Here is a 12571-nt window from a genome sequence, read left to right on the forward strand (position 1 = left end):
GAGGTCCACCAATTCGGTATCTCTAAAACCTGTTTGGCATCTTGACCTACACCATTACTAACGGTCATGGTATCGCTCATAGATTTCGTCGTTATGTAGGCTACGCAATCGTCCATTCTCATGTAGGGGGGCAAAAATTCTTCGGAGGATTCTTCTCTCGCGGCCAAGCGTTCGCAATTTTTCTTGCTAACGACCCAAGTCTCCGAGGAATGCATGAGGACTGGCAAGATTATTGTCTTGTATAGTAAAAGTTTTGACGTTATGGTGCGAGACTTCGAGCGTTTTTGTAAGCTGAAATAGGGTATGTTGACAGCCAACAAGCCTGCTCGGATTTCATCGTCATAGCTGTTATCGGTTGTGATTTTCGACCCTAGATACGAGAAATTATCAACGGTCTCAAAGTTGTAGTTTCCTATCATTATTCTTCCCATTTGACCAGTGCGTTGATTGGTTGGTTTTTGGTGCTGACGTACTTCGTCTTGCCTTCATTAATGTGCAGCCCAAGATCTCGCGCCGCCTGCTCGATCTGGATGAAGGTAGACTGTACATCTCGGGTTGTTCTTCCCATGATGTCGACATCGTCAGGGTAGGCCAGGTTGAAGAGGACGCATGATAGGGCATCCCCTTGTAACCCGTTGTTGATGTTGAATGGTTTCGAAAGTGATCCTGATGCTTTTATCTGACCTCGCACATTGGTCAAGGTCAGCCTAGTCAGTCTTATCAATTTCGTCGGGATACCGAATCCTCCTTTGGCTGGGTACAGTTTTACCCTGGCTATGCTATCATAGGCGGCTTTAAAATCGAGGAAAAGATGATGCAACTGATGTCCATATTCCAACAGTTTTTTCATCGCTTGCTGCAGAAAGAACATCTGATCGGTTGTTGATTTGCCTGGAGTAGCCACCAATTGCGATAGTTCTTCTTTTTCTGGCATTCTAAAAGCCTGACTACATATCGCTGGAGAAGCTTCTTTGTCCCCTTCCAACTGAAGAACCTGTTGACTCTAGCGGGAGACTTGGTGGCGCCAAAGTGGGCTCCAACTGAAGAGAACTCCTTGTCGAATTGCGGATACGCCAAAACAGTGAAAGTACTTTTCCCAACAACGACTCAAAAGCATTCTCGCATTCTTTGTTCCATTCGAACTTCACCGCAATGTTCGCAAAATCGGATATAAACTAGTAGTAATTAGCAACCCAAGGAACGATTTTACCTGCTGGGACTTTTCAAGAAATGCTTGAATTTTTCTGTTAGTTTGGGATCTTGTCTAATTCCAGCTTCTGAATAAACGTGCCCCAAATAAGTCACCTTCTGCAGGAACTGAAACTTTGCTGACTGCAATCTCAAACTGGCTTCACAGAATTGCTGAAGTGTCTCCCCTTACTTTTGAACTGCTTCTACTTTGATAATAATAGCCGGATAGCCACGGCAGCATTATACGCGATACCGCCTTTAACCTGCTATAAAATTTATTACTTTTAGGATGAACTTAAGTGGAGAAGACTGTCGATTTCAAAAAGTTGGTAATATACTATTGGTAAATTGAAATAATAAAAACTTGTCGTTTCTTTTTCGTTGGTGTGGGTATTTATTATGATGAAGGGAACAAGTGGTTCCCGAAACATCGATATTTGCAAGAATAAATACCCACACCAACGAAAAAGAAACAACAAGTTTTTATTATTTCAATTAATTAATCGTTGGAAACACCGCATAATTTCACTCTGACTATTGGTAAGTTTATTTTAAGAGATATCAGAATGCGACAGATTTTGAGGTCTAGATTCCATCTAAGCTTATCACCCTTTTTTGAAATTTTTGGGTTGGATAGTTCCCGAAAATGAGTAATTTAAGTCAAAATTAATATCAGTTTCGGAAAGTACTAATCGAGACCGGATACCCGACATGACTATATACGTCTCCCTTTGGTTGTATGGGAAGCCCCCTTTAAATTTCACATGAATTTATGTTACACTGTATTCGTTGAATTTCATAGTTCCCATATGTACACCAAATTTCGTTTGAATCGGTTGTTCTGTTTTGGAGAGAAAGTGCATGTGGCAGACAGAGAGAGAAACCTTAAAAAAGCCCACGAACCCCTCTCCCCATCCAACCGTACCGAGAGGACACCAACCTAAGAATGGGTTGAAGGAAACATCCAAAGTATGTTCGACCATACGAAAATATATTGCTACATCCCCGGTTACCGCAAACACTTCATGCAGTGAACCGGCGGTTCTAAGCTGCGTAGGCATGTGGATCTTAAACCAAAAACAGCGCGAATCTGGGGTAGAGCCCACTAGGCCAGATTGTTACCGGACAGGACTCTTCGGACTATAGCACAGGTTGTAGATTTGCCAGTTGATCAGTGTTTTATCGTCGAAAAAAATTATGGTAGAAGCGTTTCTTCCATGGACCTTCATTTAGACATTGTCATTTCAAACCTTATATGGTTGATGAACACCGAGGGTTGTATACGCCGCTTTGTGCATCGTGTCTTTAACTTGGTTCCATGATCCTTCGGCATTCGTAGTCGTCGGCAATCACGAAATCGCTACCACCTTATACCCATGGCTTGATACACCAATTCCAATTAACCTGCATCAACGTAGCAAATCTTATACAAGTTTCCCAAATCATGAATTGAATATATCATTTGTGGCTGGAAGAACGAAGGAATGGCCTTAGTGAAATGATATCCGGGCGACCGAAAAAACTTACGCTACGGAAATTAAGGTACAAATGGCTGCATCGTTGCTTCCCTATTACGTACACGGACGTTTTGACAAGTTAACCGGAACTGACAATTTGAAGGATCCTGGGGAAAGTTAAATAATTGTCTTGCGTCACTCGAAAAAGCCATACATTAGAAAGAAAACGCGTCATTTTCGCGAAGTACGTAAATATTCAGATTGAATTTTGGAGGAAAGTACCCTTTGCTGTTGAAACAAAGTAGAGCGACGTACGAATACACGTCTGAAGGAGGCATGGAAACCAAAGAATCTAATACCAAGAGTCAGACATGATAACGTCGAAATTATGTCGGGGTACATTACTGCAGCTGCGAAAGGGTCCCTAAAAGTGATAATATTCCATGGATACCTAAGCAATTTACATGAATATCTAAAACAGCGTCGAGGCACTAAGAAATAGTCTGCAGTCTCCAGACCTGAGGATTGCCGAAAATCTTTAGTTCGAATTGGAAGGAATGATAATAAAGTACAATATCCCAATAAAAAGATCTCGAAAACACTCTCATATAATAATAAGAGTTAAATAAGGTAGTACAGTCACGAAAAACCAATGCAGCCCATGCCTGAGGCTTGCAGATGTAATTTGACCAAAAGGATATACGACAAAATATTAATTGACGGTGTATGTATATTCGAATTCTTGAGGTAATACGAAGGTATCCATAATAAATTTTAGGATTCCCGATATGTAAGGACAAAGACATTTCCAACTTTTTAGAAATCTTTATTACCAAAGTACGTTTATGATAGTACTATAGGCCCAGTATCTTTACGTGCGGCTCTCTGCTTGCTCACGATTTGATTCGCAATACGATCCAAATCTCGTTGACCTGTTGACGTTAATTTGCGCCCACCGTCGGGATGCTTCTCGACTAAACGAGCATGTTCCAGGGCTTGGAGTGCTTTACGTGCATTTCCGTCAGCCGAACGACAGAAGTGCGAAGGATGGACTCCGTTACGTTTACGACCACCATAAATTTTTGTTATAGACCCAACGCCGGCTGGATTTCGATGGTATAAATGCCGCAGGATCGACGCACAACGAACGTAGAACCAATCTGGGTCATTTGGAGATAATTCTTTAAATTTCGCTGTTTTGATTATATCCATTTGCTCTGGAACCTTCAACTTGCCGGTCCTGAAAATGAGAACAACGTCATGGGTTACCTCGACGATCTTATGCGACTTCGCCCACCCCATCCATATTTGAGGTTAGGGACAGGGAAAAATTGAATAGACTTACTTCTTCAAGAAAACGGCAACCGCCTTCACAACGGCATGTTGATCAACGTCTTTCACAGTAACTCCGGGCATCTAAAAGAAACAATTTTGATTGTTATAGCGAACGCACAATAAACAAACTCTTGTTCCAAAAAGTAATTTTTGTATAAAAACGTCAATTTCAAAATGTGAAAAATAAACTAAAAAATGTATTTATATGCTTTATCGACACATTCACTGCTGAAACCTTACTTTATTTTACCAAATCATCAAATTTACGAAAGCACAAATAAAAAGCAGTTCACCTTTCTTGACAACGTGAAGCGGAAAAGGGACCAGCGAATTTAAGTTGGCCGCACTTCGTGTCTAATCAACCGGTTTGGCTCTGTTCGATACGCGGTTCGGTCTGTAACTTGAGGGTGAGCTTCACATTACCAACTTTTCACATTTATATTCCATAATTTTTCTGAATTAAGAACTCTTATTGTGCATAAAAAGAAGAACAAGCTCAACCGCCCGATAAAAAGAGAGAGAGGAGGAGTTAAACTGAACCAATAGGATTATTTTCACCATTTGAATGAGGAAATATCAATACGAGCATCCATTTCTAGAATGCGCTCAATCTTCTGTCTTTAAACCAATGGGTATTTGGAAGCTTATCGCAAACTTTAATCTTTTATTTCTATCTCGGGCCGAAGTACTTGCACATTTTATTTTATCTCTAAATAGTAATTGTTAGCTTTGATTTTCAAATCCGTTTACTAAACCATAACAATAAAACAAAATACACTAAATCATATATAAATTAGCAATTAAATAAATAAATCTTAGGTTCAACATTTAGATTTAGACGAGAATCTTATTTTATGCTAACAATAGTAATTTCCTTTCTCTCCTTTCTTAGACGATTTCACGTTCAGAAGCACGGACATCGTGAGCATTTTCCTGATGGAGCCGAGAGACTCTCAAATCACCATTTAGCGTATCCGGCTGTAAGCATTGGGCTCGGCCGAGATTATTACCCTAATTTGACTCAGGTACTCATTCATGGAACCATTTAATTTTCACAGGACAAAAAAGATGGCTTCCGGTTGTCGTGGTTTTTCAGTCAAGATCGCAATTGCCGTCCGCGCATCTGCCTTGGTGTTTGTTTTTATTTGTGCGATGGTGTTAGCATACGTGGCTTGATTTGATATAGACATTTTTCAGTTTGGTGCCAAAATCAATCGTAGAATGCGGCGATCTGAATATCACAGTCACTTTATTGGTATTGGTTGTTTGTAAATGGTTAAGTTAAATGGATTCGCACACACAGGACTGCTGTAGAATCACGACAAACAATTCATAAACAGTTGCGCAGAACACAGTGCGATGACTGGGCCTCAAACCGGATGATCCATTTTTAGTCCGGGTTTCTCTTTCGAATTTCTTCTTCTCGACTGGACTGAAACATATTATTTATTCTTCTGCCATTGTTACATTCAGAAGCAGGGTCGGCTCGTCTTCATCATCTTTTGGCCGTTTCCCATCCACTTCGATGTTCAGACCAATCTTGGCAAGTGAATTTTCCTTAACACGAATTTCGTGCTCATACCATCGAAGATGCTTGTCTGGAAATTTTTCACAATCGGTGCAATCCAATATCCATCGCGGATATCGATATGATCATCATTAGTCCAACGCGACATCTTTGTTTCCATTTTTACGGTTTTGCGTAAAACAAAACCTTATTAAAATCGGTTTACTGTCTGTCTGTGTGTCACACGCATTTCCCTCGGAAACGGTTATAGCAATTGACACCAAATTTTGTGGAAAAGTGGGAACTGTGAACGCTCATGCACACAGAGAGTTACATAATTCTACGTCGAATTTAATTTTTGCAAAAGAGGGATGTACAGTTTTTTTTCATCAAATATAGTCATGTGGTACTTTCCGAAGTGGGTCTTAGATTTGACATTAGTTGGAAATGTGGGGAGTACGGGGGGTTGAAAGTGATTATTTCTTTAACGGATCCATTCTCAGAAACTACCCAATCGAAAAATATGAAAAAAATCAAAAAGTTGTCACCATATGGTGCCAGACTCCGAAATACCCTACATAGCGATGTCTGCTCAAAAAAGTTAATAATAGTATATTACTATAATTTGTAGCAATTGGCTGCACAACTCCCCTTAAGTTCCTTGTAGTACCACGAAATTTTGGAGCAATGTAAACTGTAGTATAGAGCATGATCTTACTAAGTTTGGTGGAAATCGCACTATTACTCAAATTTGCTGCTTCTTTGTAAATTCACGACTTTGAATGTCAATATCATTTAAAAGTGGATATTTTCACATAATATATGCACATATTATGTGCTACGTACTAATGGGATACATGCAAACTCAAATGTCTTCATAAAAGAAATACACAAACCCTTTCATACCTGAAGCGTCCAGCTTCCGGTTTCCCGACTTGTTTAGATTTAAGACGTTCGTTGGTGCGTCGATCACAAAGAATGCCAGTTGAACAATGCTACTTCATCCAGGTTGCCCCAATGCGTGAAGTAATTTTATAACGCAGTTCACTATTGTCTGATAGCGTTGTCCGGATATATTTAAATCACTCAGTTTTGGTCAAATCACAATCTACCGGCCGGATTTCGACCATCGAATTCGATGTTCAAACCAATCTTGGTAAGTGAACTTTCGGTAGCGCGAATTACATGACCATCGAAGACGCCTCTCTCGCAATTTTTCCGCGATCCGTGCAACCCCATATCGATCGCGGATATCTTCATTTTGGAATTGATCAAGGCGTTTCACGCGATTCGTCCAACGCAATATCTTCGTTTTCATTACCGGAAGACACCGTTTATTGCCCTTTGTAGTCGGCCAACACTCAGAACCATAAAGGGCAACAGGACGGACAACATCGCGATAAATTTTAGATTTGAGACGTTGATACGTCGATCACAAAGAACGCGAGTTGCGGAGCGCCAATTCATCCAGGTTGCGCTAATGCATGAAGCAAGTTCATAACGCAGTTCTTCTTGGCTGATAGTATTGACCCGAGACATTTAATTTGATCAATTCTGGGTCACTGCCATTGACAGTGACTGCGTCTGTTTCATGGGGATCGGTCGTCAAAAGTTCAGTTTCATTCAGATTCAATCTGAGACCGTGTTGCCTGAGGCGATCATTCCATTCTTTTACAAGTTGCTCGACATCATTTTTGCTATGAGATGCCATTTTTGCTATCATCTGCATAAAGCAAAGGAAAAGGAAAACAACTATTAAAAAAGAATATGCAATAGAATAATAAAGCAAATCATCTTTTCTTTTGCATACCCTCTGTTGCCTCCTTATTGCATATTCTTTGTTAATAATTGTTTTCCACTTCATTTATTGCAATCGTTATCGTCTGATTGATTAGAAAATATTAGTGCAAAATAAAATTTTTCGACTTAGTTGAAGTTTATTGTTGAGAATGGGGTATAGATAGTTTTTCCACGTGTTGATACAAACTGAACTGAAACTCGTTCCAAGCATTTCCACAACAAGAAAACTTCTCGCACCCGGTTTGATATGGAACAGTTTCTTATTAGAAAGCACGCAACATTATGAATACTTTACCGGTTTTTAGCTACTCCTTTTCAAAGCAACCCCTTAAGTTTTGTTATCTTCTTGATAATCATTGAAGCTCCCCTCTCAACATTTCATATTTATCACCTTTCCAAAATCTGCGTGACATTTCCAGTACCGCAATCCCCGAAGAAGACAAAGTCACAACCACAGTTAGATACTAGACAGCTACCTCACTCCCCCTTGCCCCTCAAGGGGGGAAATCAGTGCGAGTACACACGATTTCAAATTGTTTTGCCCTTGAGCATGAGCGAGATGTACCGAAAACCCGATCAGCTGTGTTTGACATACCGCTCGGACTTGCCAACGTATTGGTGAGATTGGCAAGTTTTTGCTTATGTATAAGTGAATACGTGAAACAACTTTTTGCTATATGGGTGAGCACGCCGTAGTACCAGAATAGCAAAATTTCACCGATCTCTCTCTTACCAATACGATTTGGCGAACATTATGCTTTTTCCTTGTTTAACGTCTCTGATGTGTACAGATAAGCTTCTGCAAGCACATTTGCAAGTGGGGTCATTTTTGTAAGGGTACTGCCTATAATAGATCTACTGTGGTCACAACTGCATCGATTTAGGTGGAAGGTGAACTTGATCTCCAATCGCACGACTTTTTACCGTCCAAACCACCGACGACTCGTCTCTGATTTCTGTTGTCTCTGTTTTTGTGTCCTCTCGCTGTCAAATAGCTCAAACCCCTGAGGGTTGCTGCACAAATAAAAATTACTCTCCCGCAGCCGAAGTTCGAAAACTCAAATCCGAAGTATCAGAGTTGAATTTTAACACTCTGAATGCGGGCCAGAAAAATTCATGTAACACATACCAGATGTGTTCATGTGCCACAATGCTCCAAATGTCGTCAGTGCTTATGGAATGGAGGATGAACGAATTCTTCCGTTCAAATCTCGAAATATTCCCCCATCTATCCGTCGCAGTTTGTCGGTTGGTAAGCAAAGTACCGTTCGTGTTACTGATGCATCAGAAGTGTTCGATATCCTGTGTGTTTTGGTGTCGCCTTTTGTCAGGTCGATGAAGATCTCTCTCACCGTCCCAAGTGTCGAATTTATCGTGAAGGCCTTTGCAATAAACTGCTCGGGTAACAGCGATCGTTTTATTTATTTCCCGGTTGGCATTCTTGTTAATTTTCCAATTGGCCAGTGCTTTATCGTCGAGAAACTTTTGAGAGAGGCGTTTTTTTTAACGGACTTTAATTTGGACATCGTCATTCCAAAGTTAAGTATCTTGGTTGATGAACCGCTTATCTAGCTTGTTGACCCCGAGAGTTGCATGAATCGTGTTTTTAACTTGGTTTCACTATTCTTCTACATTTATAATGGATGACAATTGCGTAAGTGAGATCATTTCTTCTTTTTTGTCATAAAATCGCCACCATTTAATATGCAGCGGGCCAGTAGGCTCATCACCCTCTTTTATCGGTGGCTTGAATTACTGGATGGCAGCCAACGGTCGTTGTTGAGGTACACGCTCTCATAGATTCAGTCATGATGATAAAATGCCAACGTCTTATTTTCGTTTTACTGGTCCCACTCTAAAATTTAGGAAGATGTACAATCGTTTGATGAACCATGTATTCACAAGTACAAAGTGATGAGTGCCCGCAAAATCGTGCCGTCATGGTACCTGCTGTCATGTGCCTTCTCACCCATATGACCATTAGGGTCGTCCGCAATGACGATCAGCAGGCAGGTTAGGCATCGCATCATCGAGTTTCTTGTATAGCGCAAATATCAATGCACCTTGTCCGAATGGCTTCCTCCGCCGTTTCAGTGTGAGTGCCCGTATTTATGGTATAGACACGTATTTGTTTTGCTCGAACTAACTTATTTGCGATCTGATGCCGTCGTTTCTCGACCGAGGCCGCTCTGCTACATTGATTTTGGTGACCGTGGTTTAGAATTCATTCAAGCCATTGAATGCATTTTTTTGACCGGCTTGCCACTGAACTTGTCACCAAAAGAGGGCAGGTAGGATCTATCGGAGGGGAGTTACTCCAACTATATTTTATTTATCTCTTTCCCAGATCTCCGAATTTTATTTTTGTTATACTGGAGGTAGAACAAAGTACGTTGGCTCGATCCTTCCTTTATCTGGGCTTTTGACCAGCTTGCTATATAAATAACATGGCGGAGTTAAAAATGTAAATATTTGTAAATTGTATTATATACAATTCTTAAACAGGGAAAAATGGGAATTATTAATGTTTTTAAATTTACTTAAGTAACCTACACCTCTCTCTACATCTTCAAGAAAGAAAGTTGCACCCTGCCAACCATGTGTCATCAATAGCCCGCAATGCACCTACAATCAATAGAGTATCTTTACGAGCCGTATTAAATGTGGAATGATAGCTACTACCATACGTTCCCAATCCCATTAATATATTTAGAAAATCCTGTCTCCGGCAGTGCAGTAAGGAAAATATTAACAAAATCATTTTTTTGGTAATAAATTCCAACAATGGTGAGATTATGATGATTTCCCAAAAATTTCTAGAAAATTTAGTCAACAAGTTAACAATTAATGAATAATTAAAACATAAATAAAAATTAAATTTTTATTATGGAAACATTTTGTATGATTGTGTGAGTTTGTAATTGTTATTAGTTTCTAAAAAGTAACAAATTTTCCTAGATTGATAAATAATTTGTGTTAAAATATAATATGTAGGCTTTTCTTTTGAGCCTACTATACTTTCATTAATTAATAATATCACTAGCCAAAAGATCAGCCAAAATTCTATCAACGGCAGCAATGATGTTTGTAGTTCCCGAGGTAAACTTTCCTTTTAGGATCCTTGGTCTAGTGTCTGAGAGAATCTCAGCATATTCTGTGAATGCGACCTGGAATGCCATCAAAGCCTCATTATAAATTGAGTCGACATCCCCAGTCACTAAGCTTCTCCTGATTACTGGGTCCATGGTTTGCCTTATAGGTGGAGTATTTGAGTTGCCCCTTGGTTCAGTCTGGTAAGTTGATGACTTCACACCGAGCTCAAGCGAAACTTCGTGGAAAATTTGTTGCCTAGTTGGTAGGGTATTGATTGACCACGTTCTGCTCCGGAACATGACTTAGTTGCGGAAAGCAGGGTATGAACGCGTGATGTAGTTGATGTCTGTACCCTGATGGATTCCGTTCCAAATCCATGACACGGTATTAGGCGCGGACGATCGGAAAAAATTATATACTTTCGGTGTGGTGCAGTGGAGTAATACGGATTTAGAATTTGTCAATAGACGGGTAAGGGTAGTTCTTGCAAACAACAATATGCACAATAAAGCTGCTGAAAAATTGAGGATAACTATCCCACGTCACCAGGAGGGTATTTGATTTAAAAACATTGCACTACAATCATGTGCATTCACTTCATGAGTTTTTCTTCGAGAAACAATTCTCTAGCCATTTACACGAGGCTACCGTCATGCCAGATAATAAATTATCTCCTTTGAACTTGAGAAGCAGAGAATGGGATCCCATGTCGAATGTGATTTCAGTCCAACGGAAGTTCGATATTTGGAAAGAAAGACCCCTTTACGGAGATAATATAAAAAATTTGTTATTGCTAGGCATTGACATCGAAGCCTCCAACAAATGGTTGACTAATGGTGTATTTTTCTATGAGACCAAAGCATTCTTAACTTTAATTTAGGATACTTCACTCCCAACAAAAAATTCCAGACGGTACATCCTTCACGACTTCTCAGTCACCAACTCCAGTTATAGTTTATGCAACTGTGAGGAGGAGAGGAGACCATCCAGCACATACATCTGCGTGCAGGATGTTGAGCAGTACCAAGTACACCTATCGTCATAACTCCGTCTGCAAGATTCTCCATCAAAACCTTGCGTTGAAATATAACTTAATGGTAGATCGTTAAAGTCCTCCTGCGCATACCTTTGTTATTTGCTCTAAGATATTGATTAAGGAGGCGAATAACTGTGACAGCTGCAACGTAGATCAGGCTGTGAACCTCTGTAGCAGTGATTTCGCTAGCCAAACGATCAGCCATTCTGTGAACGGCAGCAATGATGTTAGTAGTTATCGAAGTAAACTTTAGTTTTGGGATCTTTGGCCTAGCATCTGGAGGAATCTCAGCATATTCTGTGAATGCGACCTGGAATGCCGTCAAAGCGTCATTATAAATTGGGTGGACATCCCTAGTTACTAAGCTTTTCCTAACTACTGGGTTCATGGAGTGTCGGTTTGTCTGCGCCGCCCGCTTTCGAAGCACCGTGCACACTAGCCATCAACAGAAATATGTTCAACGTACCTGTACAGCCAAACCAATAGCATGATGTATTCGCTAATTGCATAAATGTGAAGATTATTTGCAGCGCCGCGAATTTGTGGGCGGGAAATCGACCTGCATGCATATTTTATGTTAATAAAATCTTACAATTAATGCCGCCAATAATGCACTTACCTCCGGCTTAAATTCAATTTTTCTGAATGGAAGCTTCTGAAATAATGCAGGTGACATTCCTAATTGGCATTTGCAATTCAATTACTGCCTTCCACAGTTTTCAAAACGAATTCATGTACGAATTCAACTATTTTCAAAAGTAACAGTTGAAAAGGAAAAGCACCGGCATTTTGCAAATAACGCAACAAACTCTCTCTCACGCATCGCAAAAGTTCGATTTGGGTCCAAAAGTAGGGAAGTTACTTGGAGGGGAGCCGCTGAAATACAGTATAACGTCATTGCAATTCATAGCCGCGTCGATGCCTTCATCCCGTATTACGGATTTTTTAAGGAGATTTACTCTTCCTGAAAGGAAATAATAGGAAAATGTTTCCACATTGTCGAGTGCCGTTGTTAGCTTGGTATTTGTTAGAGCAAAATTGAGATTACTCTGTGTTCGGATAATCATTTTTCGGGTTAGAATGAAAGGCACCCTCTGACAGTTGAACTCAGTTTTCCCTAAGTTTTAAGCTTCCGATCTCATGGAGTCAAGA

General features: G+C 40.2%; 1 protein-coding gene and 1 long non-coding RNA gene across 7 annotated transcripts; one reads left to right on the plus strand and one right to left on the minus strand.

Moving 5' to 3' along the window:
• Positions 1-3458: 3458 nt before the first annotated feature.
• Positions 3459-4365, minus strand: LOC119655413 (40S ribosomal protein S19a). 2 transcript variants are annotated; one of them, XM_038061298.1, is made up of 3 exons: positions 4277-4365; positions 3994-4064; positions 3459-3888 (listed from the first exon to the last, which is right to left on the minus strand). In XM_038061298.1, exons 2-3 carry the CDS (start codon positions 4062-4064, stop codon positions 3492-3494), a joined length of 468 nt encoding a protein of 155 aa, XP_037917226.1. In that variant the 5' UTR covers positions 4277-4365; the 3' UTR covers positions 3459-3491. The 2 variants fall into 2 exon arrangements, with proteins under 2 accessions (XP_037917226.1, XP_037917227.1); XM_038061299.1 differs by having other exon boundaries at positions 4224-4311.
• A 111-nt stretch (positions 4366-4476) lies between these two features.
• LOC119655414 lies at positions 4477-10125 on the plus strand. Of its 5 annotated transcripts, none has more exons than XR_005249906.1 (4): positions 4477-4615; positions 4876-5008; positions 9638-9754; positions 9836-10125. It is a non-coding gene; the product is annotated as an uncharacterized LOC119655414 (long non-coding RNA). The 5 variants fall into 5 exon arrangements; XR_005249905.1 differs by having other exon boundaries at positions 4612-4668; XR_005249908.1 differs by lacking the exon at positions 4477-4615 and adding an exon at positions 4623-4699 and having other exon boundaries at positions 4876-5238; positions 9385-9754.
• The last annotated feature ends 2446 nt before the right edge of the window (positions 10126-12571 follow it).

The sequence above is a fragment of the Hermetia illucens genome, chromosome 4 (assembly GCF_905115235.1).
Source record: "Hermetia illucens chromosome 4, iHerIll2.2.curated.20191125, whole genome shotgun sequence".
Lineage (NCBI taxonomy): Eukaryota > Metazoa > Arthropoda > Insecta > Diptera > Stratiomyidae > Hermetia > Hermetia illucens.